The sequence below is a fragment of the Jaculus jaculus genome, chromosome 5, assembly GCF_020740685.1.
Source record: "Jaculus jaculus isolate mJacJac1 chromosome 5, mJacJac1.mat.Y.cur, whole genome shotgun sequence".
In the NCBI taxonomy this organism is placed as follows: Eukaryota; Metazoa; Chordata; class Mammalia; order Rodentia; family Dipodidae; genus Jaculus; species Jaculus jaculus.
The window spans coordinates 42,523,934-42,547,744 of NC_059106.1; the positions used below are offsets into that span (position 1 = coordinate 42,523,934).

A 23,811-nucleotide genomic window follows, 5' to 3' on the forward strand; every position below is an offset into this window, starting at 1 on the left:
TGATCTGTTACCATTTTCATACTGCTGTGATTATAGGCATGTATGACCATGTCTGGTTTATGTGTTGTTGGGCATTGGACTCAGGGCTTTGTGCATGCTAGGCAGGTCCTCTATCAGTTTAGCCACATTCCCCAACCTCCTTTTCTCTGATTTTTTGCAAGAACACTCTTCTGTTGTGTGTCAAACATATGGTAGCTGAGCATCATGGTTAATCCCAGCACTCTAGAGACTAAAGCAAGAGAAGCCCATGTTCAAGGCTACTCTGATCTACACAGTTAAAAAAAAAAAAAAAAAGAATGTAATTTTTGCCATTTTAAATCAAGTACAGATCAGTAACATGAAGTATACTTCCATTGTGAAGCAGAATGCCACAACCTTTTCATTTAGCAAACTGGATTTTTTCTGAATTTTTAACTCAGTACTTGTCCTTGACACCCTTGCCTTGTTCTAGAAAACATTCCTGATGTCCTTGCCTTGTTCTAGAAAACATGCCTGGCATCCTTGCCCTGTTCTAACTCCTTTTCCTTTTTCTCTTCTTTTTTAAAAAAATATTTATTTATTTGAAAAAAAGAGAAAAGAGGCAGACATAAAAAGAGAGAGAGTGGCCTCAAGCCACTGCAAACAAACTCCACACATATGTACCACTTTGTGCACCTGGCTTTACGTGGATACTGGGGAATAGAACCCAGGCCATCAGGCTTTGCAAGAAAGCACTTTTAACCAATGAGCCATCTCTTCAGCCCTATGTCTTCTTTTTCCATCTTCCAGAAATACTGATTTAATTTCTCCTCTTCTTTCCTGAATACATGTTTGTATCTTCTATTGTCCATGTTTGATTTCTAGGCTTTCATTAATGGTTCATTTCACAGATACATACTGAGCCATTGCTTTGGGAGAAGAACTATTCTAGATGCCAGAATACAACTAGCTATAGGACCAAACATATATTGTTTCTGGTTCTTTCAACATTGCATATGTCATCTCTGGAGCATCTTTTTGCCTTTTTATTTTTGCTGGTGACTGATCACTGATATTCCTTTTTCTTATAAAAATTTAATACACATCCTGAAATTATTGTCTTTTGGACCTCAAAATTAATGTATGCCATACATACCTGATGTGCATCTAGTTTAGTCCTGATACTGTACTTCTGTCATATAGATCTCAAGAACAGAGCAGTTAGTGAGCTCCATACCCATTCTTGGTAGTGTCATGTTACCTCCTTCCTGTGGGCTTAGAACATAAGAGGACACAGAACCCTGTACATCAGCTGTTGTCTGGTCTGGTCCTACATGAGAACATTCTAACTGAATGAGGTTGTATAAACCTCTTAGAAGGATCTTATCACCATTTCTTTAGAACTCACTACCAGAAACAAGAATTCACACATTTACAACTTGGATGTTGAATGCCTCTTGGACAGAGTCCATTGAGCTCACACAGTGTGGCTCACAGTCTCGTACTCCTACAGTGACTAGTGAGTGCTGCAAGTGGAGGTCAGGCACCTGACATCATGTGTAAGTGGCGCCCGCAAGTTGATAGTCAAGGCCATTTACTTTCTTTAGAAGCACAAAGATGTAGCCTTACTCAGTATTTCGGGTCTGTAACATTCTCACAGTTTATGCCAACATTGGTATATTTTTTAAAATTTACAATTTTCCCTTAGTTCCTATAACCCCGGACTTCTCACACCAGTGCAGTAGCTCCCAAAAGTACATTCAAGAAGCTCTACTTGAGGAAATAAATACACATAGCACATACCTGGGTAAATAAAGGCCCCACGTCCTTGTTTGAAATAGGAAAATTTGCTTCTAAATTTGAAATTGAAGGATGATGGGGATCTTTGCATGTGGGGGAGAACATGTTAGTGACACTGTGACCTGGTATGGTCTTCTGGAGATTAGGGCAGCAGTACATGGTGAGAGTTGTACAGGAAGATTATTCCGTCTAGAATACACTTCAGAAATGTGAAACAATTGAAAGTGAAGGAAACAGTCACATTTATGTACCATAGAGCTAGAAGCTGAAAATTAATTCCAATTACTGAGAAATGTCCAAACTATTTGGGTGGAATAAACTATCACCACTGAAATAACTGTCAAAGGATCATTACAGTGACATTTGAAATAATGAGTATGGTCAGTAAGGAAAAGACTGAAGGAAAGGAAGTAAGTCAGACACTCTCACTGTTTCATTCGAGGGTTGCTAGAGCTATAGGAAAGCCTTCCAAATGAGAACAACACATTTTCAGGCAAGAGCATGTCTCTTTAAGAGAAAATAAAGTATGATGTTGGTTGGTGCACAGCCAGATTGCTTCAAAGAAAGAAAAAGGAAGGGGGAGGAGGAGGAGCTGCCCCAGAAGGAAGAGTCATGACTCTTCTCTTTTTCTAGCATCCCAGTACGACTGCGCTCCAGTGAAGTCCTTCTTCTGCAGGATCCGGTGAGTGCTGGGAGCAGAGGTGGCTGATGTTTTACTCAGCACTATGGAGATTCTCTTACATTCTGCTAGATTCTGTTGTGGATAAAAAGAGAAAGAAAGAGAAAGAAAGGAAGGAAGGAAAGAAAGAAAGGAGGGAGGGAGGAAAGAGAGAGAGAGAAAAAGATGACTCTTGCTATAGGAATTTGCATGTGGATGGAGAAGAACATGGTGATGAGAAAAGAAGAAAATAATGCAATAGGCAAAAAGACTAAAAGATACTTGTTAGCCTTAGTAGCATCTAAGAATCACTGGATGTGAGGAATACTGTAAAATGGGCTCACTGAATGCCTTGGAACCAGCTCTAATCATATTTGATCTCTTCAGTGGAGGTGGAGACAAAGAGCAAAAGAAGTATTACTCCCCATTCCGGATCCTCCCCTACTTGATTCATGTACATAGCTCTGGCCAGCCAGAATCAGAACCTTGCTGTCTAACGCTAGTTGAGAAGATTCACTCTGGTTATGAAGGTAAGTCAGGAACACCTGTATTCAGATAAAAGGCAAACATGCTAGCAATCAGGATCACAGGGAAACTTGTACAGCACTTGAACAAAAAAAGATTTCTTAAAAAAAAGATTTCTTGAGTCTCCAGTTGGTCCTAAACTGTAAGCATTTCTAACTGATTTTTCCTGCTGCCTCTTCACTGACCTTCATGTCTTATGTGATTATCACCTCCATAGAATGTCCTCATAGTCTAACCTAGGTCTTGGACATACATATATAATCCTGTTCCTTTCTTTACTGATGACCTGTCCTGTGACCTTTTGCTTCTGTCTTGTGTGAAAAAACAAGAGCTGTCAGTGTAGCTAAATGGTAGATGTTTGCTTAGTTGTACAGTTTCCAAGGCCCTGAGTTGGTTCCTCAGCACTGGGGAAAAAATCATGTTTTTGAAGTGTTGTGAAGCTTCTTAAATAAAATGTATTGCATGTCTCTATGAGCAGAATCACATTTCATCACACAGGCATCTCCCATATACTGCTTGAAATTACAGTTAGCTCTGATGTGAGATAGCATGTACTTTCTGACAAACAAATGACCCATACATAAATCACACTATAAAAACTGTATGATTATGGGAAAAATAGGTTCAGGGTCACAACACTAACAAACTTCATCATACATTTAAGAAAACATGAATCTAATAAAAACAAAAAGGCAAGTTTACACATGTTCAGCATTTCTGCACATGCAACACATAGCATGGACTGAAATGAGGCTATGGTAGATAATTAAAATAAGCATGGGTTGTGTGTATTCCCGAATGGTGCCAGTCACCCAGATTCTTGTTCAGCCACTCACTTAGGGCTTCCCATACTTGAAATTGTGCACAAGCACCTGGGATGCTGGCAGTCTGTTGAGATTGTTCCTGCGTTTTTCAGAGCTTGTGTTGGAGCAGGCTGACCCACTTGATGATATACACATCAAGTTATTCAGTGCTATTTCATATCCTTGTTTGCCTTTAGTTATGTTCAGCCTCTCAGTAGCACTAAACTTTTTATTCCTCTGGCTTTCACTGCTAGACGGTCTGTGATGAGGAAACTAGCTATTCAGTACACTTTCTCCCCATTTAAAATGAGTTTTAGTAAGCACCACATTCTGCCCTGATTAAAATCTGGCTAGTAATGAAAATTATTTTAATTTTACTGTAGTTCTGGCTTCTTGAAGGCCAGACCCTAAGTGAGATTTTACCATTTCATAGTTGTTGAGATTTGATTCCCTTTTAAAATATGTTCATTAAGTATATGATTAATAACATATTTAGCCCTAAGTTCGTTTTTATTTCTTTCCTAGCACCTCGAATTCCAGTAGATAAAAGAATTTTTACTACAACACATACCCCAGGATGTGTGTTTCTTGAAGTAGATGAAAGGTAAGTGCTTCTTTAGGCCTAACACACATCTGTTTCTGAAGTTACTCTGCATGCTCTCCATGGTCTTCCACCTGGTAGAACTGAACCTGGCCACATGCTCGCATATGTTAGTTACAGTGAAATGTATTTATGTTGTCTGAATTTTTAATGTATCTTGTATGTTATGTTTCTCTAAAAAGTGATTTACAAGACATCCTATCAGCACTCGTGACATTGTACTTTAGGTGTGTCAGGTGTTGTTACTCTGCTGTATAGAAGAGGTCAACTCACCAAAGACAGCTGACGCAAACTGGCATCCAGACCAGCCATCCAGCATCTACTCCAGTGTTCTGTCCATTTGATAAGCGCTGCTCACATCAGTGCATGATAGCATTTAAATTGGTCTGAAGTGGAGAAAAATAAAAAAGGACATATTTTTTATAAAGCTAACTTTGTTTAAAATATTTTTTTTGAAGTTATATTCCTTCTTTTTGAGGGCAATTTCAAAATAATTTTTTGTTGTTGTTGTTGTTGTTTTGAGGTAGGGTCTCTGGTCCAGGCTGACCTGGAATTAACTATGTAGTCTCAGTGTGGCCTTGAACTCACAGCCATCCTCTTACCTCTGCCTCCCAAGTTCTGGGATTAAAGGCTTGTGCCACCATGCCCGGCTATTTTTTGTTACTTTTAAGGATGGTTCATATTGCTGGATTTTTTTAATACTTTTGTTTAAAAAGGGCAAATATTTGTGTTATATCTAGTATATGCTATTCCCTACCCTACACACACTAATTGAAAATATTTACTTATCCGTTAAACTTAAAAATAATGTGGGAACTACTGTATCATACCACACATAAATCTTAAAGCAAAAAGTCAAAAACCTGGGGAAAAGTTGGTTTAAAAAAATGTTAACACATAAAAATGTGTTTTTAATAATAGTTATCCTGAAATCAAATGGGAATTGATGATATACCTTGTTTATATAATCTGTATAAAGTTAGAAAGTTTAGCCCAGTATGGTCAGAAAATAGGATACATGTGCTACATTTGCTGCATGTTGTTTATGGAGTCAGTTCTCTAAGCATTACAAGTTAGCTATGAACCTTTACCATGAAAATGTTTCTCTGTGTTAGTTGTCTGTCTGTTTGCTAGAACCTTTATTATCATTCTTATTCTTGTGTATTGTATAGATGTGTATGTTTGTGCAGTGTGGAGGTCTGAGGACAACCTGGACATGCTTGTCATCTTCCAGGTTACTTAATATAGGGTCTCCCATGTTTTTTGCTTTTGCTACTGCTTGTGTGCCATTCTATCTTGTGCACAGCCTCGAGATTCTCCTGGATCTGCTTCTAATGCCTTAGGTGCATTGAGATAACAGACATGTGCTCACCACTTTGTGCTCAGCTTTATGTAGAGGTGCTAGAGAATTCTAACTTGGCCAGCAGGCTTGCAAGCAAGCACCTTTAACTGCTGAGCCATCTTCCCAGCCCTGTTACTACCTTTTGGTATTGCAATTAACTCTGATATTACATTGTGTTTAAATATTATGAATCACTCTTATGTTAGTCAATTTTTTTGTGGGGGGGATAGTTTTCAAAGTAGTGTCTCACTGTAGTCCAGGCTGAGCAGGAACTCACTATGTAGTCTCAGGGTGGCCTTGAACTCATGGCAATCCACCCACCTCTGCCTCCCAATTGCTGGGATTAAAGGCGTGCACCACCATGCCCAGCATCAATTTTTTGTTACTGTGACAAAACACTGGAGATAACTGATTTGTATGGAGGAAAGGTTCATTCTACCACAAAGTTTCAGACCTTGATCACTTAGCTGGATCATTGCTTTTGGGCCTGTGGTAAGATAGACCATCATGGTGGAAACACACTGTGAGGTCATGCAAAGCTGCTCACCTCATGACACAAGGTAACAAAAAGAGAAAGAAGGAACCAGAGTCCCAGTATCTCCTGTGAGGGCGCACCCCAGTGGCCTGACTTATATCCACTGGGCTCTACCTACTAAAGGCTTCACAAGCTCCCAATAGTGTCATGGGCTAGGGACCAAGCTTTCAATACATGGGCCTTCAGCAGACATTCAAGATCAAAATTGTAACAGTGCTTTATAAATTAATATATGTTTTATTCACTTAACATAATGGAGAATAGAATAGCAGACTCCTGAAGAACTATTGAGAATACAGACCACTGGTGTTACATCCAGGGTTTCTGATTTAGTAAACTCACAGTGAGCCTTCATTTCTGTGTTCAGCATATTGATGTAAGATATAAAGTGGCCACCAACATGTTAGAGTACATAGCCAGTTTCCCACAGTGCAGACACTTGGTTTTATTGCCCTTATAAATGCATTAATGAACATCTTGTCATTTTTTTTTTCTTATTTAGAATTAAAGAAAATGTGGTTTTGTTGTTAGTGATGGGGTTTTTTTTGTTTGTTTGTTTGTTTTGTTTTTTCAAGGTAGGGTCTCACTCTAGCTCAGGCTGACCTGGAATTCACTATGTAGTCTCAGGGTGGTCTTGAACTCCTGGTGATCCTTCTACCTCTGCCTCCTGAGTGCTGGGATTAAAGGCGTGAGCCACCACACCCAGCTCGGTGATGTGTTTCTGTTTTTGTTTTTGGCTTTTTTTTTAAATTTTTTGTAGAGCAGGAGATTGACTTCAAGGCCATCAGGTATACTAGGCACAGAGTCTACCTCTGAGCTACACCCCCAGCCCAAACAATTTATTTGCTTAGGTTTTTGAGGTGGGGTCTAGCTCTAGTCTAGGCTAACTTGGAATTCACTAAGTAGTCTCAGGCTGGCCTTGAATCTCACACTGATCCTCCTACCTTGGCCTCCCAAGTGCTAGAATTAAGGCATATACCAGCATACTCAGCCTTTTTGTTGTTGCTGCTGTTGTTATTTGAAGCACAATCTCACTGTAGCCCAGGCTGACCTGGAACTCACTCCATATAGCCAGGCTGTCCTCAAACTCACAGCAATCCTCCTACCTTAGCCTCCTGAGTACTGGGATTAAAGGCATGCACCACCACGCCCAGCCTACCCAAATAATTTTTAAAGTATATAAAAGATAAAAGTTACCTAATCACTTGCTTAGTATAACATGCTTCCTGTGTTGTGTACCTGTATCCCAGAGCCGTGCCTTTACTGGGTTACCTACCTCAGGATCTGATTGGAACATCAATCCTATCGTACTTGCACCCAGAAGATCGTCCTCTGATGGTTGCCGTACACCAGAAAGGTAGACCTGCTCTTGTAGAGGAAAAAACAATTATTTACCACTAATTTGCTCTAAGTTTTCAATTCATTTTTCATTAGAGCTTAAACTTGAACCAAATAATCAATGTATTGAAACTGCTAAAACAATTGTTTCCTTCACAAATAAATGACTAAAACTGGGTAGTTATAATCAGTGTCTGTATACTGTTTTTTTTTTTTTTCTTGTCATTTTATAGTCTTGAAGTATGCAGGCCATCCTCCCTTTGAACATTCACCTGTTAGATTTTGTACTCAAAATGGAGATTATATCATATTGGATTCCAGTTGGTCTAGCTTTGTGAACCCCTGGAGCCGGAAGGTTTCTTTCATTATTGGTCGACATAAAGTTCGAACGTAAGTTAATCAGTTTTAATACTTTATAAAAGACATTTTCTTTCTTTCTTTCTTCCTTTCTTTCTTTCTTTCTTTCTTTCTTTTTTTTTTTTTTTGGCTGGCTGGGAATATAGCCTAATGGTAAAGCACTTGTCTAGTATGTACAAGGCCCAAAGAAGCAGTAAAAATAAATCTTGGGCTACAAAGATGATTCAGTGGTTAAGGGCACTTGCTTGCAAAGCCTGCCAGCTCAGGTTTAATTCCCCTGTACATCCCGATGCATAAAGTGGCATATGCATCTGGAGTTTGTTTGCAGTGATAAGAGGTCTTCACATGGTCATGTTTTCTCTCTCAAATAAGAAAAATTTTAAAGTTAATAAATATTAAAATGTTTGCCATAGGAGATGTAAAAAGTAGCTTACAAAATTACTTACGCCTGTTCTTAAAACATATGCAAATGCAAGGTATAAAATAAATACTGAAAGGAAATGAAATATGAATTTTATATAGAGGCACTGGAACATGGATGTTCCCTCCCTTTCCTCTTCTATATTTTAAAGATCTCATGTCAGATTCCACTTGTGTCTGCTTTGTTAAATCTTTTGCCTACTTTTCCCACTGGCACAGCTCACTGCAGCTGGTTGGTTGCTGTTCCTGTCCCTATGAGCTCACCATGCCATATGAATCTTGAGCAGCCTTGCCGCTACTTTAGCAGCCTAACTCCTCAGCCCTTTGGCCTATACTTTGTTTGTTTGTTTGTTTGTTTGTTTTGTTTTTTGAGGTAGGGTCTTGCTGTAGCCCAGGCTGACCTGGAATTCACTATGGAGTCTCAGGGTGGCATCGAACTCACAGTGATCCCCCTACCCGTGCTCCCAAATGCAAGGTAGGGTCTTGCTGTAGCCCAGGCTGACCTAGAATTTACTATGTAGTCTCACTGTAGCCTTGAACGCACAGTGATCTTCCTATCTCAGCCTCCCAAGTTCTGGGATTAAAGTTGTGTGCCACCATGCCCAGCAGTACTTCGTTTTTAAGTGACCTGTGCTGGCCAAATGTTCACTGGTTTGTTGACTGGCTGATTGATTGACACCATGTGAAGAATTTAAATTATACTTACCTCTTCAGTATCATGCTGATATTAATAAATTAAACATTGAGAATTTATTTGTTTAGTTATATGGTATGTGAACATGTGCTACAGTTTCCAGGTTTGTTTGTTTTTTTTTTTTTTGGTTTTGTATGGGGCCTGAGGATCAGAACTCGGGTACTCAGTTACATAGTTGGCACTTTACTGAGCCATTTTCCCAGTCTTGAGCTTTTAGGATATTTGTTGTTGTTGCCTTTTTGAGACACAATTGTTTATATAGTCTAAACTGACCTAAAATTTTCAATCTGCTTGCTTCAGTCTCTGGAGTGCTGGGATTACAGGTGTGGACCACCAGTCCTGACTTGTGGCTTTTGTGTTTTCTCATACAACTTTGGATATGTAGCATAAAGCTTGAAACGTTGTTAGTATCGCAGCAGAGATGGTACACATTCATGAAGAGAAGAGGTCTCAATATTGCTCCCTCCCCTTTGAACTCCAGGGTTTGGTCTGGAATCTTAATGGGAGAAATGGGCTCCTTGCCACCATAAATTGTGAGACTTTATTAGTACTAAAACATGAACTGAATAGTTAAAGTAAGATCTAGAGCTGCCAAGTAAGTTCTGTCTGTATGCTAATCAGAAAGAACATTCCTCCTTAGTTAAAAAAAAAAAAAAGCCTATTGGGAAATGAAAATACAATCAGATGTTGTTCAGTATGAATGTGAATAGAACCCCAGTGTTCATGAGTTGACAGTTCAGGGAGTTGCTGATTAACCTGAATGTCTGCCCCAGGCAGTGATGGAGATAAACCATGGGTAGATCTCCCAGGTTATCCTTTATTTAAGTTGTTTGATTGGTTGTATGTGAAGTTAAAAGATATATATGAATACTCAGAATCTTGTCAGTGTTCTAAGAAAATTATGGTACTATTTATATCTTAACATTCAAGATTATGTAAAGGAAAGAATTTAGAGTTTACTGGATATTAATCTGTATTATAATAGTTGTCTGTTATACTTATAAAATGTTGGATTTCTAATTCATTTATTTATTTGGATTGCCTACTCTAGTAAGACATGACTAGTTCCTGAATACAAAGATAAACAGATTATTTTTATACTTCCCTAGGCCTCACATTGTAATAAAAAGATTTTTTTTTAAAAAAAACACTGTCTTGTAAAACTAGAATGCTGAGAAGTGTGACTGTTGACTAGGAACAGAGCTGGTGGAGCACTTAGCAAGAACCTTCACCTCTCTCTGGGTTCTTTTTTCTTCTTCTTTTTTTTAATGAGAGAGAGAGAGAGAGAATTGGGCCTCCAGTCACTGTAATCAAACTCCAGATGCATGTATCCCCTTGTGTGCATGTGCAACATTACATGCATGTGTCACTGTGCATCTGGCTTACAGGGGATCTGAAGAGTTGAACATGAGTCCTTAGGCTTCACAGACAAGCACCTTAACTGCTAAACCATATCTCCAGCCCTCTCTGGATAATTTCAAGGAGCCTTGCAGGCAGGTGGCTTGAGCCCATTGCCACTTGTTTTGCAGACAAAATCCAGCCTCTGTGAAATGGGACAACTTTTCTGAGAATCACTAGTGAGGAAATTGTAATTGGAAAGCAAGGCCAGGATTGCTTTCTTAATACTGTTTCTCTTTATGTGCATTGCCATGTAATACTTCATGGTATCAGTGTCACCATTTTGTGAAAGCTGTCTTCCTGTTGTCTGCATATTCATTATTTTGATTTAAAACATAGTTTAGTTTTATAGAAATTTTCACAACTGGGAATATCTAAATGTCATAGTATAAAGCAGTCTTTCCATCTCAGACTTCACTCAGAAAAACAAAATCCAAGTATCTTTGAAAGGTTTTCAAACTCATAGTATACAGAATGTATTTGTCCTCATTGATTTAGTCACCCCTGCATTCATTCTTTTAAATATTTACTGAGTACCTGCTGTGAACAAGTCACTGTCCTTGGATATTGTTTAACATGAATACATGGAATCACAGAGAAAATAAGATTGCTTTTTCCTCATGAGTTGCCGATCCAGGGTTTGCTGACTGGTCTGTGTGCCCTCCCCCTAGATGCAGAAGTGAACAAAGCAGACATGAAGCCAACACTGGAGCTTACATGGCAGAGGGAGCAGGCAGGGACAGCTAGCCAGCACAGTTACATAAATTGCACAGTGTGTTGGTTGGTCAGGTGAGGCGTGGTCTGCCATTTACCATGCTAAGAGGTATTGGTAGGTAGCACCTACTGTGACCTAGCAGCCACAGGGCATAAAGGGGAGCAGAGCAGCTGTTACATTGTCATGATAGATGCACAGGTTGAGTGAAAGGTCCCCAGATGTGGAATGATTGCTGACTGTTTTTGTGGCATCCTCAGGACAGTGCTTCAGTTCTTAGGTAATGAGGTGCACACTTAAGTTATGAGGAGCACAGGTTAGCACAGTGAAAAAAGGAAAGCCTGGCTCTGGGCTTAGGTACATGGATTCACATTCTGGCCCAGCTGCTTCTTGGTTATGTGAAGTGGGCAAGTGTCTTAGATGTCACAGTCCCACTTATGTATGTGTTTATTATAATTATCAGGAACCATCCACCCCAGGGTAGCACACATGCCAGGTAAGCACTCTACCACGGGACTACATACCCCTGCCTCCTTTCACTGAGTGTCAAGGATAATGCCTATTTCATGGGACTCAGTGAGATGATGTATCTGACTCCATATTCTTTGTTGGTACCTGCTCTGCCAAGGTCCCAAAAGATGGTCTCATGTGGTGAGAAAAGTGTGAACCTTGAAGCCTGGTTTCTGCATGAATCCCTGCTCACCCCTACATAACTATGGGGCCTAGAGAAGGTCACCATTCCATTGAAGAAGATCATACTTGTGAAGCACTTGGTAGTGCCTAAAACTTCTTATGGGTTGAAAATGTTATTCTCATTGTATATTCTCAAAACTAGCCATTTTGGCATACAAAAGGTCCTAAGAAATGTTTGTTTCTTCTCTGTTAACATCTCTGCTGGCATGTCTGTCATCATTGAATTCAAGTAATAGTTTAAATGCTCTAAAGTTTGAATGTAAAGCAGACAGCTAGTATTGTGACTGCCACAGTTTTACCAGTAGGGTGGGTTGAACTCCTCTTTATTTGGTAGCATACGAAATTAGCAGCACTAAACATTAAATGTTGTTTGGCTCCTTTAGGGTCCTAACATCCTACAGAAGTGTGCTTAAAGTCAAATTTTGAAACTAGTCATTACTGAAGATATTTTAGGAACAAAGGAGGTTACTTGTTAGTGGTTTTATTTATACAAATACAAATGCACTTTCGAAATATATAATACATATAGACTACTGAAACAGTTACCTAAAGGTTAGTGCTACAGAGAAATTTAAACCTATTGCCAGGTTCATGGCTAGTAAAGACAGGATTGCAAGTTTCAGGCCAGCCTAATATCATAGCAAGTCCCTGTCTCAGAAAACCAAGGGATGGAGATGTAACTTAGTAGTAGAGTGCTTGCCTAGCATTTGTAAGGGCCTGGGTTCAGTTCCCAGAACTGTGGGATGGGGGCTATTAATGTCTCATTTGTTTCTTTGTGTTTTCTATATTTGCATGAAGTGATTTTTAACTTTATATTTTTATATTTCAGAATAGTTTTGTAAAACCATCGCTTATTCTTCGAATGGTCTATTAAGTAATTTTGGTCTTCATTGTAAATTAATTTTCAATGGCTTGACTTATTCTTTTAATTGCATTTTATAGGAGTCCACTAAATGAGGACGTTTTTGCTGCTAGGGTAAAAAAGATGAACAATAATGACAAAGATATAACAGAACTACAAGAGCAAATTCACAAACTTCTCTTGCAGGTAAGCAAGAGATTTTGAGAAACAAAGTTACCATAATTGTGTTTCATGTTCGCATTCAGTCATTGAGAAGTCACACCACAGGAAGGGAAGTCTTTACCCACTATATTCCAGTTTCTTTTTGCCTTCTTTCTTCTTTGGATTAATTTTGTTACTCTTTTGTTCTTTATTATGTATAAAATGCACAGAACATTTTTGGTTAAACTCGCTTCAAGATAGCAAACTGAGCCCCAGCACCATTATAAAGAAAGCTTCTGCATGAAAGAATTATCATATTTCAAGCACCAGCAATGTGCTCAACTGAATTTTAGCTTCAGCATTTTGTGCAATAAGCCAGGGATAATAGGTCTTATTACCTGTACTTATTATAACGTAAGAGTGTGAAAATTGCCTATTGAAAAGAAATACCAAACTTGAGTTCAAGTGTTAAAATTAAAATAAATGTGTCACATAGAATAACTGTTAGCCCAGTAATTCTCAACATGTCTTTATAAAATCTATAAGGTCACCAGGCGTGGTGGTACATGCCTTTAATCCCAGTACTCAGGAGGCAGAGATAGGAGGACCACCATGAGTTCGAGACCACCCTGAGAATACAGAGTGAATTCCAGGTCAGCCTGGGCTAGAGTGAGACCCTACCTCGAATAACAAAAAAAAAAAAAAGAATCTATAAAGTTCATGACTATCAATGAAATTCTTTAAAAATAAATGTGACATATATTTAATTTGTTCTGTCTATTCTAAATCCAGCATTTTCATGATTTTAAAATTAATTATACTGGGCACTTAGAAGCTTATTACAGAAATACCACCTGTCAGTGGTTCTAGGTAAAGTACTGGACCCACAAGCATGAGGACCTGAGCTCAATCCCTAAAACCCACATAAAAATAGTGGGTATAGTAGTGTACACTAATAATCCCAGTGGTGAGAGAAGGATCCCTGGGGCTCTCGGACCAGCTAGTCTAGCCTAGTTGGTCAGCCGCCGGCCAGTAAGAGCCTGTGTCTCAAAAAAAATAAAGGAAAAGAAAAGAAGGTAGACAGCACTCCTAAGAAATTACACCTAAGGTTATCCTCTGATCTGCACACACATGCATGAAAATGAAAGAAATATCCATCTAGACTGGAACATAAGTCTTTATTCCCAAGAATTAGGAAAGTGACTGAGGAATGTCTTTCACATCAACTTCAGGGCCAAAGGTGTTAACCTACACACATCTCATTTAGGACTTGAGAAGTTCTGACTAAAAGCTCGGAGGCGTTATTGCTACTGTTTAGGTAGCCAGTAACTGACTTGGGCCCTTTTCTCTCAGCCGGTTCATGCCAGTGCTTCCAGTGGCTATGGAAGCAGCGGCTCCCAGGAGCATCACGTCAGCATCGCCTCATCCAGCGAGTCAAGCGGACACGGGGTGGAAGAAGCACAAAAGGAGCCGGTACGTGGCACAGGTGGTTTTGTGCAGGCACTGAGTCTCCCACTAGTTCCCTGTTGACGTGTCAGTGCTGGTCCTGCACCTGATGTCATCTTATGAATTGTTGCTTGATAATAGACATTTCAATCCGTTTTATAAACAGTTGGAATGATTTTAGAAAAATGTCTGTGAAAGGAAAATATGAGCGAGGCATGGTGACACAAACCTATGATTTCAGTACTGGGTAGAAGCAAGAATATTGTGAGCCTGAGGCTAACCTGAGCTATGTGGTGAGACCATCTCAAAAGAAAAGAAAAAAGCACCTTTGGAAGGTGGTATTTGAATTAATCATATGCTCTTCTAAAAGCATCTTGTGAAAACATTTATGTTGGTGTCAGTATTTCAGTATATGGCACAGTGGGACTCATAACATGAGAACTGTGCTTTTACTCATGAGAAACAGAAGTTAAATGTATTTGTGTGCCTCTTTTGATGCAAATTTCTATAATTTTTAAAGCCTATTTTATCATTCTTTTCCCAAAGATGACCTTGCAGCAGGTCTATGCCAGTGTGAGTGAAATTAAGAATCTGGGTCAGCAGCTCTACATTGAGTCTATGACCAGACTGCCAGTCAAGCCAGTGGTGGTGACGCACATGGAGCTGCAGGGAGCTGGTGAGTCAGCAAAGTTGCCCTAGGCCCCCTCCCATGGTTGGCCTCTTCTACAGAGAATAACACATGTGCCATGAGCACAAAACCCTGTACCCATACATCTGCTTTTTATATTTCCTCATTTGCACATAAAGCAGCAATGATATTGTAATGGTATGGTAATAAATGGCAGCAGATACTATGTTCAAAAGTCAAATGGTATCAGTATAGTCTCACTGTGGTTTTACTAAAGAATTTTAAAATGCCAGAAAATTCATATATTCTTCCCTACGTGAGCTATCTATAGACCAAAAAAAGTTGCTTTTAGAATATGTTTCAAATAATGAAGTATATTGACATAATCCTTTTGTATCATTTCAAACAAATGGAGAATCTGATCTAAGTTGAATGAAAAACATTGGCTCGCTCTTTCTTTTCTCAAATTAGGTAAGGACCACTCCAGAAGAATTAGATCAGTTGATTAGATGTAATTATTTTGAAAGGCTAACCTAGTTATGCAGCAAGCAGGTGTGGCCAGCCTGTGGTTTGTAGGCTGCATACAACTGAGTGTAGCTATGAATGCAGCCTAACCCAAAATCATAAACTTACTTAAGATAATAGATTTGGGGGATATTTTTGTAGCCTGATTACATGGCTCTTAAGCATACACATTGTAGATAATGATGAGTTGGCATATGCCTGACAGATTGGATTGATTTTTTTTCTTGTGAGTATATATGTGGTGTGTGTGTGTGTGTGTGTGTGTGTGTGTGTGTGTGTGTGTGGTTTATGCACATGTGTGTGCCCTTGAAGCTCTCCATGTGCTTGCCTTTGGTGGCTAGAGCAAGATGTCTGGTGTTCTACTTCATTGCTTTCCCACCCATTCTCATTTTGAGCCAGAATCTCTTGTTGATAACAAGCTTGCTGGGTTATTTTTATTTTTATTTTTTGTTTATTTTTATTTATTTATTTGAGAGTGACATACAGAAAGAAAAAGACAGAGAGAAAGAGAGAGAGAATGGGCACGTCAGGGCCTCCAGCCACTGCAAACGTACTCCAGATGCATGTGCCTCCTTGTGCATCTGGCTAACATTGGTCCTGGGGAATAGAGCCTCGAACCGGGGTCCTTAGGCTTCACAGGCAAGCGTTTAACCACTAAGCCATTTCTCCAGCCTTATTGCTATTTTTAATGAGTCTAGGTGGTTCCCTGGTCTCTGCTCCCCTTTGTGGGACTGGGGGCTGTAAACATGCATGGCCACGCATTCATGGCCATGCCCAGCTCTTTATGTGAAACCTGGAGATTCAGGTAGTTTCAGGCCTCCTTAGAGCCTCATGCTTGCTCAGGAAATGCACTTAACTGCTGAGCCATCTCTCCAGCCTTAATTTTTGTGTTTTTTTATACTGCTGGGGATAGAACCCAGGACCTTGCACATGACAAATAAGCACTCTACCACTGAGCCACTCTCCTAGCCTAAACTGACTTGTTTATTTACTTTAAATTTTATACATTGACTTTTTAACTTAACTAGCTTTCTCTTCACACCCCCCCCACCACTGTTAATGTAATGTAAAATTGATGGTAGCTTTTGCTCACCTAAATGTTATAAATCATTTTCAAATATAGGCTTTTTACACTGTAAGGATAGCATTTACCTTCTACGGCCAGTAAGAACAATATCAATAGCTATGATTTTTAGGATCTTACATGACTTACGCCACAGAAGAATCAAATCACTATTCACAGAGGTGAAACTGCTGGTATCCCTAGTAAGGATTCCTGATTTGGATTCACAGAACACAGTTTATTTCTTGAGGTGAAGAAAGCTAGGAGGCCCTGACTAGAGAGATGGCTGAGTAACCACTCAGCTCTTGTCCAGGTTCAATCCCCAGTACCCATGGGAAGGTGGTTGTAAAGTGGCACCTGCATCTGTGGTCCCAGTGCACCTATGACAATGGGACATGGAGCCAGAAAAATCCAAAGCTCACAGACCAGACTTGTTTGCAGCAGTAAGAAAGAAAGTAGAGCACACACAGCTCCTCTGCCCTTCACATGGGTGCCATGTTATATGAGCACCCCTGCCCTCGTGCACGCACACACATGTACACACACACACACACACACAAACACAATAAAATATAATAAATAACAGAAAGAAAGCTGGGAAGTCCAGGACCAAGAATGGAAGGTTCTTTATTTGAAGAGAGCCCTGCCTCAGCTTCTAAGAAGGGAATTAAATTACACACTGTCCAGAGGAGAAGACCTCTCATATGGTGGAAGGATAAAGGCAAATAAATAAATAAAGGCCTTAGCTACTTCTCTCCAACCATTTTTTTTTTTTTTGGTTGTTGTTTTTTGGAGATGGGTCTTGTTATATCACTCAAATGATCTCAAATTCACCTCAGAAAAGATTCTTCTGTACTAGCCTCCCAGTGCTGAGGCCAAATGCATGCCACCTCAACCCATTTATAAGGTCACTGCTAATAGGATTTGTGAGGCTTAGTTACTTCCCACATCACTTCCCACTTCTTAATACTGTCACATCTGGCTTTGCATTCAAACATACAGCTCTCGCAGAGATACATACATGAACCAGTGGCAGAACTCAGACCCCTCCAGTCATATGAAGTCCTTCCTGTCCTTTAGTTTTCTGTCCTCACCTTGCAAAGAAGTTTTGAGTTTTTTCTCCTGTTACATATAAGGACACAAGAGAAAATTCTTTCAGGAGGTCATAAACCTAAGATTTCTAAATGCTTATTTCATTGTCTGGTTTGTCATTAAAATTTTTTTATTTAATTGTTTATTTTGTCTTTTCAAGGTAAGGTTTTACTTTAGTTCAGGCTGACCTGGAATTCACTCTGTAGTCTCATGGTGGCCTCAAACTCACGGTGATCCTTTTACCTCTGCCTCCTGAGTGTTGGGATTAAAGGTGTATACCACCATGCCTGGCTTTTTTAATTTTTTGTTTATTATTACTTATTTAAGAGCAACAGAGAGAGAAAGAGGCAGAGAGTGAGAGAGAATGGACGTGCCAGGGCTTCCAGCCACTGTAAACGAACTCCAGACACGTGCACCCCCTTGTGCATCTGGCTAACGTGGGGCCTGGGGAACTGAGCCTTGGACTAGGGTCCTTAGGCTTCACAGGCAAGTGCTTAACTGCTAAGCCATCTCTTCTAGCCCCCCCTTTTTTTTGGAGAGAGAGAGAATGGGCATACCAAGGCCTGTAGCCATTGTAAACAAACCCCAGATGCATGCGCCACCATGTGCATCTGGCTTATGTGGGTACTGGGGACTCGAACCTGGGTCGTTTGGCTTTGCAGGCAAATGCCTTAACTGCTAAGCCGTCTCTCTAGCCCTGGTATTTCAGTCTTGGATCTAATGTTTACTGTCGCAGTTTCACATCTTGACCTCTGTCTTCTATCTGAGTAGCTTCCTTTCTCACCTCTTGTATCACCCACTTTCTTCCCATCTGCTTTGGACTGGCAATATTATTGCTACAATTTTCCTTTTGGTAAATATTTTTTAATTATTTGTGAGTGGAGAGAGAGAGAATAAGTATGCTGAAGCCTCTTGCCACTGCAAACAAACTCCAGATGCACATGCCACTTTTGTGTGTCTGGCTTTATATAGGTATTAGGGAATCAAACCTGGACCACAGGCTGTGCAGACAAGCACCTTGAACCACTGAGCCATCTCCTCAGCCCACTATTTTCTTTTCTTTTAATCTTTGTGTGTGTGAGTGAATGTGCACATCACAACATATGTATGGAGGTCAGAAGACAACCTCTGGTGTTGGTCCTTGCCTTCCATGTTGTTGGGGTAAGGTCTCTGTGTTGTTTGCCACTGTGTACCCCAGGCACTTGCCTGTACCTGTGAGTTCTGAGGACTCTCCTGGCTCCACCTCCCGGCTCACCATAGGAGTTCTGAGATTACAGACACACTCTTGCATCTGGCTTCACATGGATTATGAGAATTCATATTCAGTATTCACATTTGGATGGCAAACACTTTATCCACTGAGCCATCTCCCCAGCCCAGTACTGTTTATTTTATGTGTACATACATAAGCAGACCACTTTATTCCATTGTTTTCTTTTTTTTTTCCAGTGGTTAAGTGAGCTGCTTTTTTTTCTTTTTCTTTTTTCTTTCTTTTTTTTTTTTTTTTTTTGATTTATCCATTGTTCCCACTCTTAGGCTGTTGCTCACATTTGACTAGTAGCACACAGAGGCCATGCCTCTGGGAAAAGGAAGACCTGTTACCATTCATTGTACTTTTGGAGAACTAATGTTTCCTCAGAATCCTGGTTTCATTAACATTTTGGGACCTAAAAAGCTGCAAAAGTCCTATCATGCTCCTTCCTGGAGAGAAAGTAGGATGCAAGTTCAAAGTGAATATGTTGCCTTTATTTTTAAATATTTATTTGAGAGCGAGAAGAGGAGAGAGAGAGAGAATGAATGAGTATACTAGGATGTCCTGCCACTGCAAACAAACTCCAGATGCTTGTGTTACTTTGTGCATCTGGCTTTACATGGGTATTAGGTAATTGAACCTAGGCCATCAGGCTTTGCAAGCAAGTACCTTTAAACCGCTGATCCATCTCCCCAGCCTGAAAATGTTACATTGAAATGTTAGAACTTGAGTAGGAATAAACACCAGCAAAAGGGGAAGTGCTAAACGAGGGTGCTAGAGCCAACAGGAATTTAGAATTGTAAGTGTATATTTTGACCTTTCTTCCAGGGAAGGAAATGCTTTGAGGAAACAGGGAGAATTGACTATTGCATGTGTAAGGGAAGTGCTCATGTATAGGGCATGGAATGCCTGAGTGAGAACAGCTGACCCACAAAAGGAACCAACCCCGAGTTAGAGTGCTTCTGCTTTCTCCTCGGGATAGAGAATAAAAAGCCTCACTACAGACTTCCAGTGAAACAGACAGCAAGTTTATGACCTTTGTTGATCCCACTGGAGTACTGAGGTAGCAACTAGCAGGCCTAAACATCTAAGGAGATGGTCATGTGTATGAGAGGAGTGAGCTGCAAACACTGGATTACTGTGCACTAGTTTTCCAGAGCAAGCAACTTGTAAGAAATGCACCTTTTCTGAGGCAAATGCAAAGGGAGACTAAAAGCTGGAAGTGAGACAGATACTCAAAACAAAACAGACTCTAGCAAACCAACTACACACTTAACTGCCAAGTGGAGATAGAGGGATTTGAAAGCTGAATTATACTCATAAAATTCTCAGAACAGTGAGCCACAAGCCTGGCCTAAACTTAAACTAGTTCAAGCACGGGCCTGTCTCAGGTTACAGTCTCCAGTGCCTATACACATTATTTTCAGTAATAAATTATGAAGCTATTGGAAAGGCAAGAAGAAGAAAGTCCCAAGAAACCAGGTGGTCATCAGAACAAGTCTCAGATGCACAGAAGGGTTATCTGCAATCCAGTGTGCCAATAGTAAGAAGGGAGGTAGAGACAGAATTTCCCATCATCTCACAGGCCAGCTAGCCTGGTGAACACAGTGGTAAACAATAAGAGACACTGCCTCAAACAATGTAGAAGATGGTAACCAATTCCCAAAGTTATCCTCTGATCTCCATGTGTTCACCAGCTCACATGTGTGCCCACACGCACACACATAATTAGTGTGTTGGAGATGCAAGGGCCATCTGGCTGCAACATCTGTGCCCTTCCTCCCTCATCACTCCATGTGCATCCCTCCAGAAGCTGCACACTCAGAAACCATCCCTGGGTAGAAGAGAACCAGTCCCCAGTCAAGGATCTACAAATAGCAGAACTCCCTGCTAAAACCTCCAAACAAGCTCTCAGGAATTAATATGTTGGAAACTGACCCAACTGTACTGGGATCTCATATGTGCTACCACACCCACCTTAGAAAAAAGTTGTTAAAGAAGTATAAATAATCAATACAAGAGAGCCCAAAATGAGGTGTGTGTGTGAGAGAGAAACAAAACCCAATGGTACACATAGAAAACAAGTATTAAAATAGTGCACTTTAATTCAACACCATTAAGTTACATGTGAATGATCTCAGCATACCAGTGAAAGTTGAATGGGATGAAAAGATCCCACTTTTAGAATAAAAACAAAAACCTAGATTAAAAACAAAAGGTTAGAATAAATATACCATGGTAATATGAATCCAGAGAAAGCTGAGAGACCTGGAGAGATGGCTTTGTGGTTAAGGCACTTGTCTTCAAAGCCAAAGGACCCAGGTTCAATTCCCCAGTACCTACGTAAGCCAGCTGCACAAGGTGACACATGCATCTAGAATTTGTTTACAGTGGCTGAAGACCCTGGTGCACCCATTCTCTCTCCTTTTTCTTCTCCCTCCCTCCCTCTCTCTCTCTCAAATAAATAAATAAAAATTTAAAAAAATATTTTAAAGAAAGAGCTGGAAAACTACACTAAATCACACAAAGTAGACTTAAAAGCAAGGAATTTTTCCAGGGTTACAGAGACCATTGCCTAATAAATACTCTTAAGAACGTAAGATAATCCAGTGTACATGTTTGCTCATATAAGATGAGAGCTTTAAAGTACATGAAGCAAGAACTATAAAACTACAGATACAGGAGACAAAAGCACATTGCAGTGACAACTGGGAAATTCAGTACACTTCTCTGTGTGATTAATGAAGTATAAGATTAGTGGAGTCCTATAAGTGACCACTAACACAAGACTGGTCTGATTCATTCCACCCAACAGCAGCAGAGGACACACAGGAGAGTCACCATGATAAACCATATTTTGTGCCAAGATGTAAACTTAGACAGTTTTTTAAATTTTTATTTATGCTGAGCATGGTGGCACACACTCTTTATCCCAGCACTCTGGAGGCAGAGGTAAGAGGATTGCCATAAGTTTAAGGCCACCCTGAGACTATATAGTGAATTCCAGGTCAGTCTGAGCCAGAGTGAGACCCTACCTTGAAAAACCAAAAAAAATATTTATTTATTGGTATGTGTGTTTGTGTAGTGTAGTGGTGTATAGTGTGTGCATGTTCAGATGTGTGCACCCTGTGTGTAAGCATGCAGAAGCCAGAGGAGAATGTCAGGTATCCTTTTTTTTCTAATTTATGAGAAAGAGACAGTGGGAGAAAGAGAATTGACTCTCCAAGGCCTTAGCCACTGCAGATAAACTTCAGACACATGCACCACCTTGCCATCTTGTGCACATATATCACCTTGTGCATCTGGCTTGTGTGGGTTATGGGGAGTTGAAACTGGGTCCTTAGGCTTCACAGGCAAGCACCTTAACTGCTAAGCCATCACTCCAGCCCTCAGGTATCTTAATAATTCATACTTCCTTAAGATGAAGTCTCTAACTGAATCTGTGGGGTTATTTAGAAGGATGTTCTTTAAGTTCTGAACATTTGATTTCCTAGACATCTTTGTTAGCAATGTCTACTTTAAGCCATGATGGTCAGAGAACTTGATTTGTATGATTTCTATCTTTAAAACAACTTATTGGACTGGGGAGATGGCTTTGTGGGTAAGAGTGCTGTTTGTGTGGAAGCATGAGGATCTGAGAGGACCTGATTTGACATGAGTTCAAATAACCCCACAGGTCAGAGGAAGTCTCAGGGAAATAAAAGTATTTTGAACTGAAACAAAAACTGTAGGATTTGCTTATAGAGAAATTGATAGAATCAAGCGTTAACATGGCAAAAAGAAGAATAGTCTTAGCTCAGTAATTTCAGTTTCTTCCTTAGGAAATGAGAAAATAAGGGACAGGAATATGATCAAATTATTGTATGTTCATATATTAAAGTTCTCAATAAAAATGAGAATATAACAAAATAAGTCAGTAACAGGAGGAAAAGAGAAAAGTAAAGATAAATATCAATATGAAAGCAAAACAAAAATCAAAAACTAAGAAAAATGAATTCAATAAATCCTAGTTTTACTGAACAAAAGACAGAACAGATTAAGCTTTATCAAAATTGAAAACTCCTTAGAATATATCAGTGGGATAGTTTAATATAGTTTTTTTTATTCATTTGAAAGAGAAAGAGACAGAGAGACAATGGGTACACCAGGATCTCTAGCCACTGCAAATGAGCTCCAGATGCATGTGCTACCTTGTGCATCTGGCTTTACATGGGTACAGGGGAATCAAACTTGAGTCCTTTGGCTTTGCCAGCTAGTACTTTAACCACTAAGCCATCTCTCAAGCCCAATATAGATATTTTTGAGCTAGAAAGATGGCTCAGCAGTTTAAAGCACTTGCTTGCAAAGCTGCTGGCCCAGGTTTGAGTCCCCAGGACTTATGTAAAGCCAGATACACAAGGTAGCACATGAATGTAGGGTTTGTTTGCAGCAGCAAGAGACCCTGGCCTGTGCCTAGACCTTTTCATATTCATTCTTTCTCTCCATTTCTTTCTGCCTCTTATTCTCTCTCCCCTCACAAATGAATATATGAAATTATATTTCAAAAGCGATAAGATTTCAAATGACAGTGTTGGACTTGTATCCAGAACACAAAGAGAGCTCTCAAAACTTAACAATAAGAAGACAATCCAGTTAAAAATAGCAAAGAGTGGGCTGGAGAGCTGGCCTAGTGGTTAAAGTGCTTGCATGTGAAGATAAAGAATGCATGTTTGAATCTCCAGGTCCCATGTAAGTCAGACACACAGTGATGCAAGCGTGCAATGTTGCACATGCACACAAGGGGGTGCATGCGTCTAGAGTTCATTTGCAGCAGCTGAAGGCCCAGCATGCCCATTCTGTCTCTCAAATTAAAAAAAAAAAAAAAATGAGTCAAGAGCTGGAGAGATGGCTTAGTGGTTAAGGCACTTATCTTCAAAGTCAAAGGACCCAGGTTTGATTCACCAGGACCGACATAAGCCAGATGCACAT

General features: G+C 39.9%; 1 protein-coding gene across 3 annotated transcripts in view; it reads left to right on the forward strand.

Annotated features, from left to right (window-relative positions):
• Per3 (period circadian regulator 3) overlaps positions 1-23,811 on the forward strand; it is a 49,079-nt gene that overhangs the window by 5,021 nt on the left and 20,247 nt on the right. For all 3 annotated transcript variants that reach the window (XM_045149311.1, XM_045149310.1, XM_045149309.1), the window contains 8 exons: positions 2,392-2,440; positions 2,804-2,946; positions 4,270-4,348; positions 7,473-7,579; positions 7,794-7,950; positions 12,777-12,882; positions 14,191-14,310; positions 14,830-14,959. In XM_045149311.1, the coding sequence (XP_045005246.1) occupies positions 2,392-2,440; positions 2,804-2,946; positions 4,270-4,348; positions 7,473-7,579; positions 7,794-7,950; positions 12,777-12,882; positions 14,191-14,310; positions 14,830-14,959 (891 nt within the window). The remainder of the gene's footprint in view (positions 1-2,391; positions 2,441-2,803; positions 2,947-4,269; positions 4,349-7,472; positions 7,580-7,793; positions 7,951-12,776; positions 12,883-14,190; positions 14,311-14,829; positions 14,960-23,811) is intronic.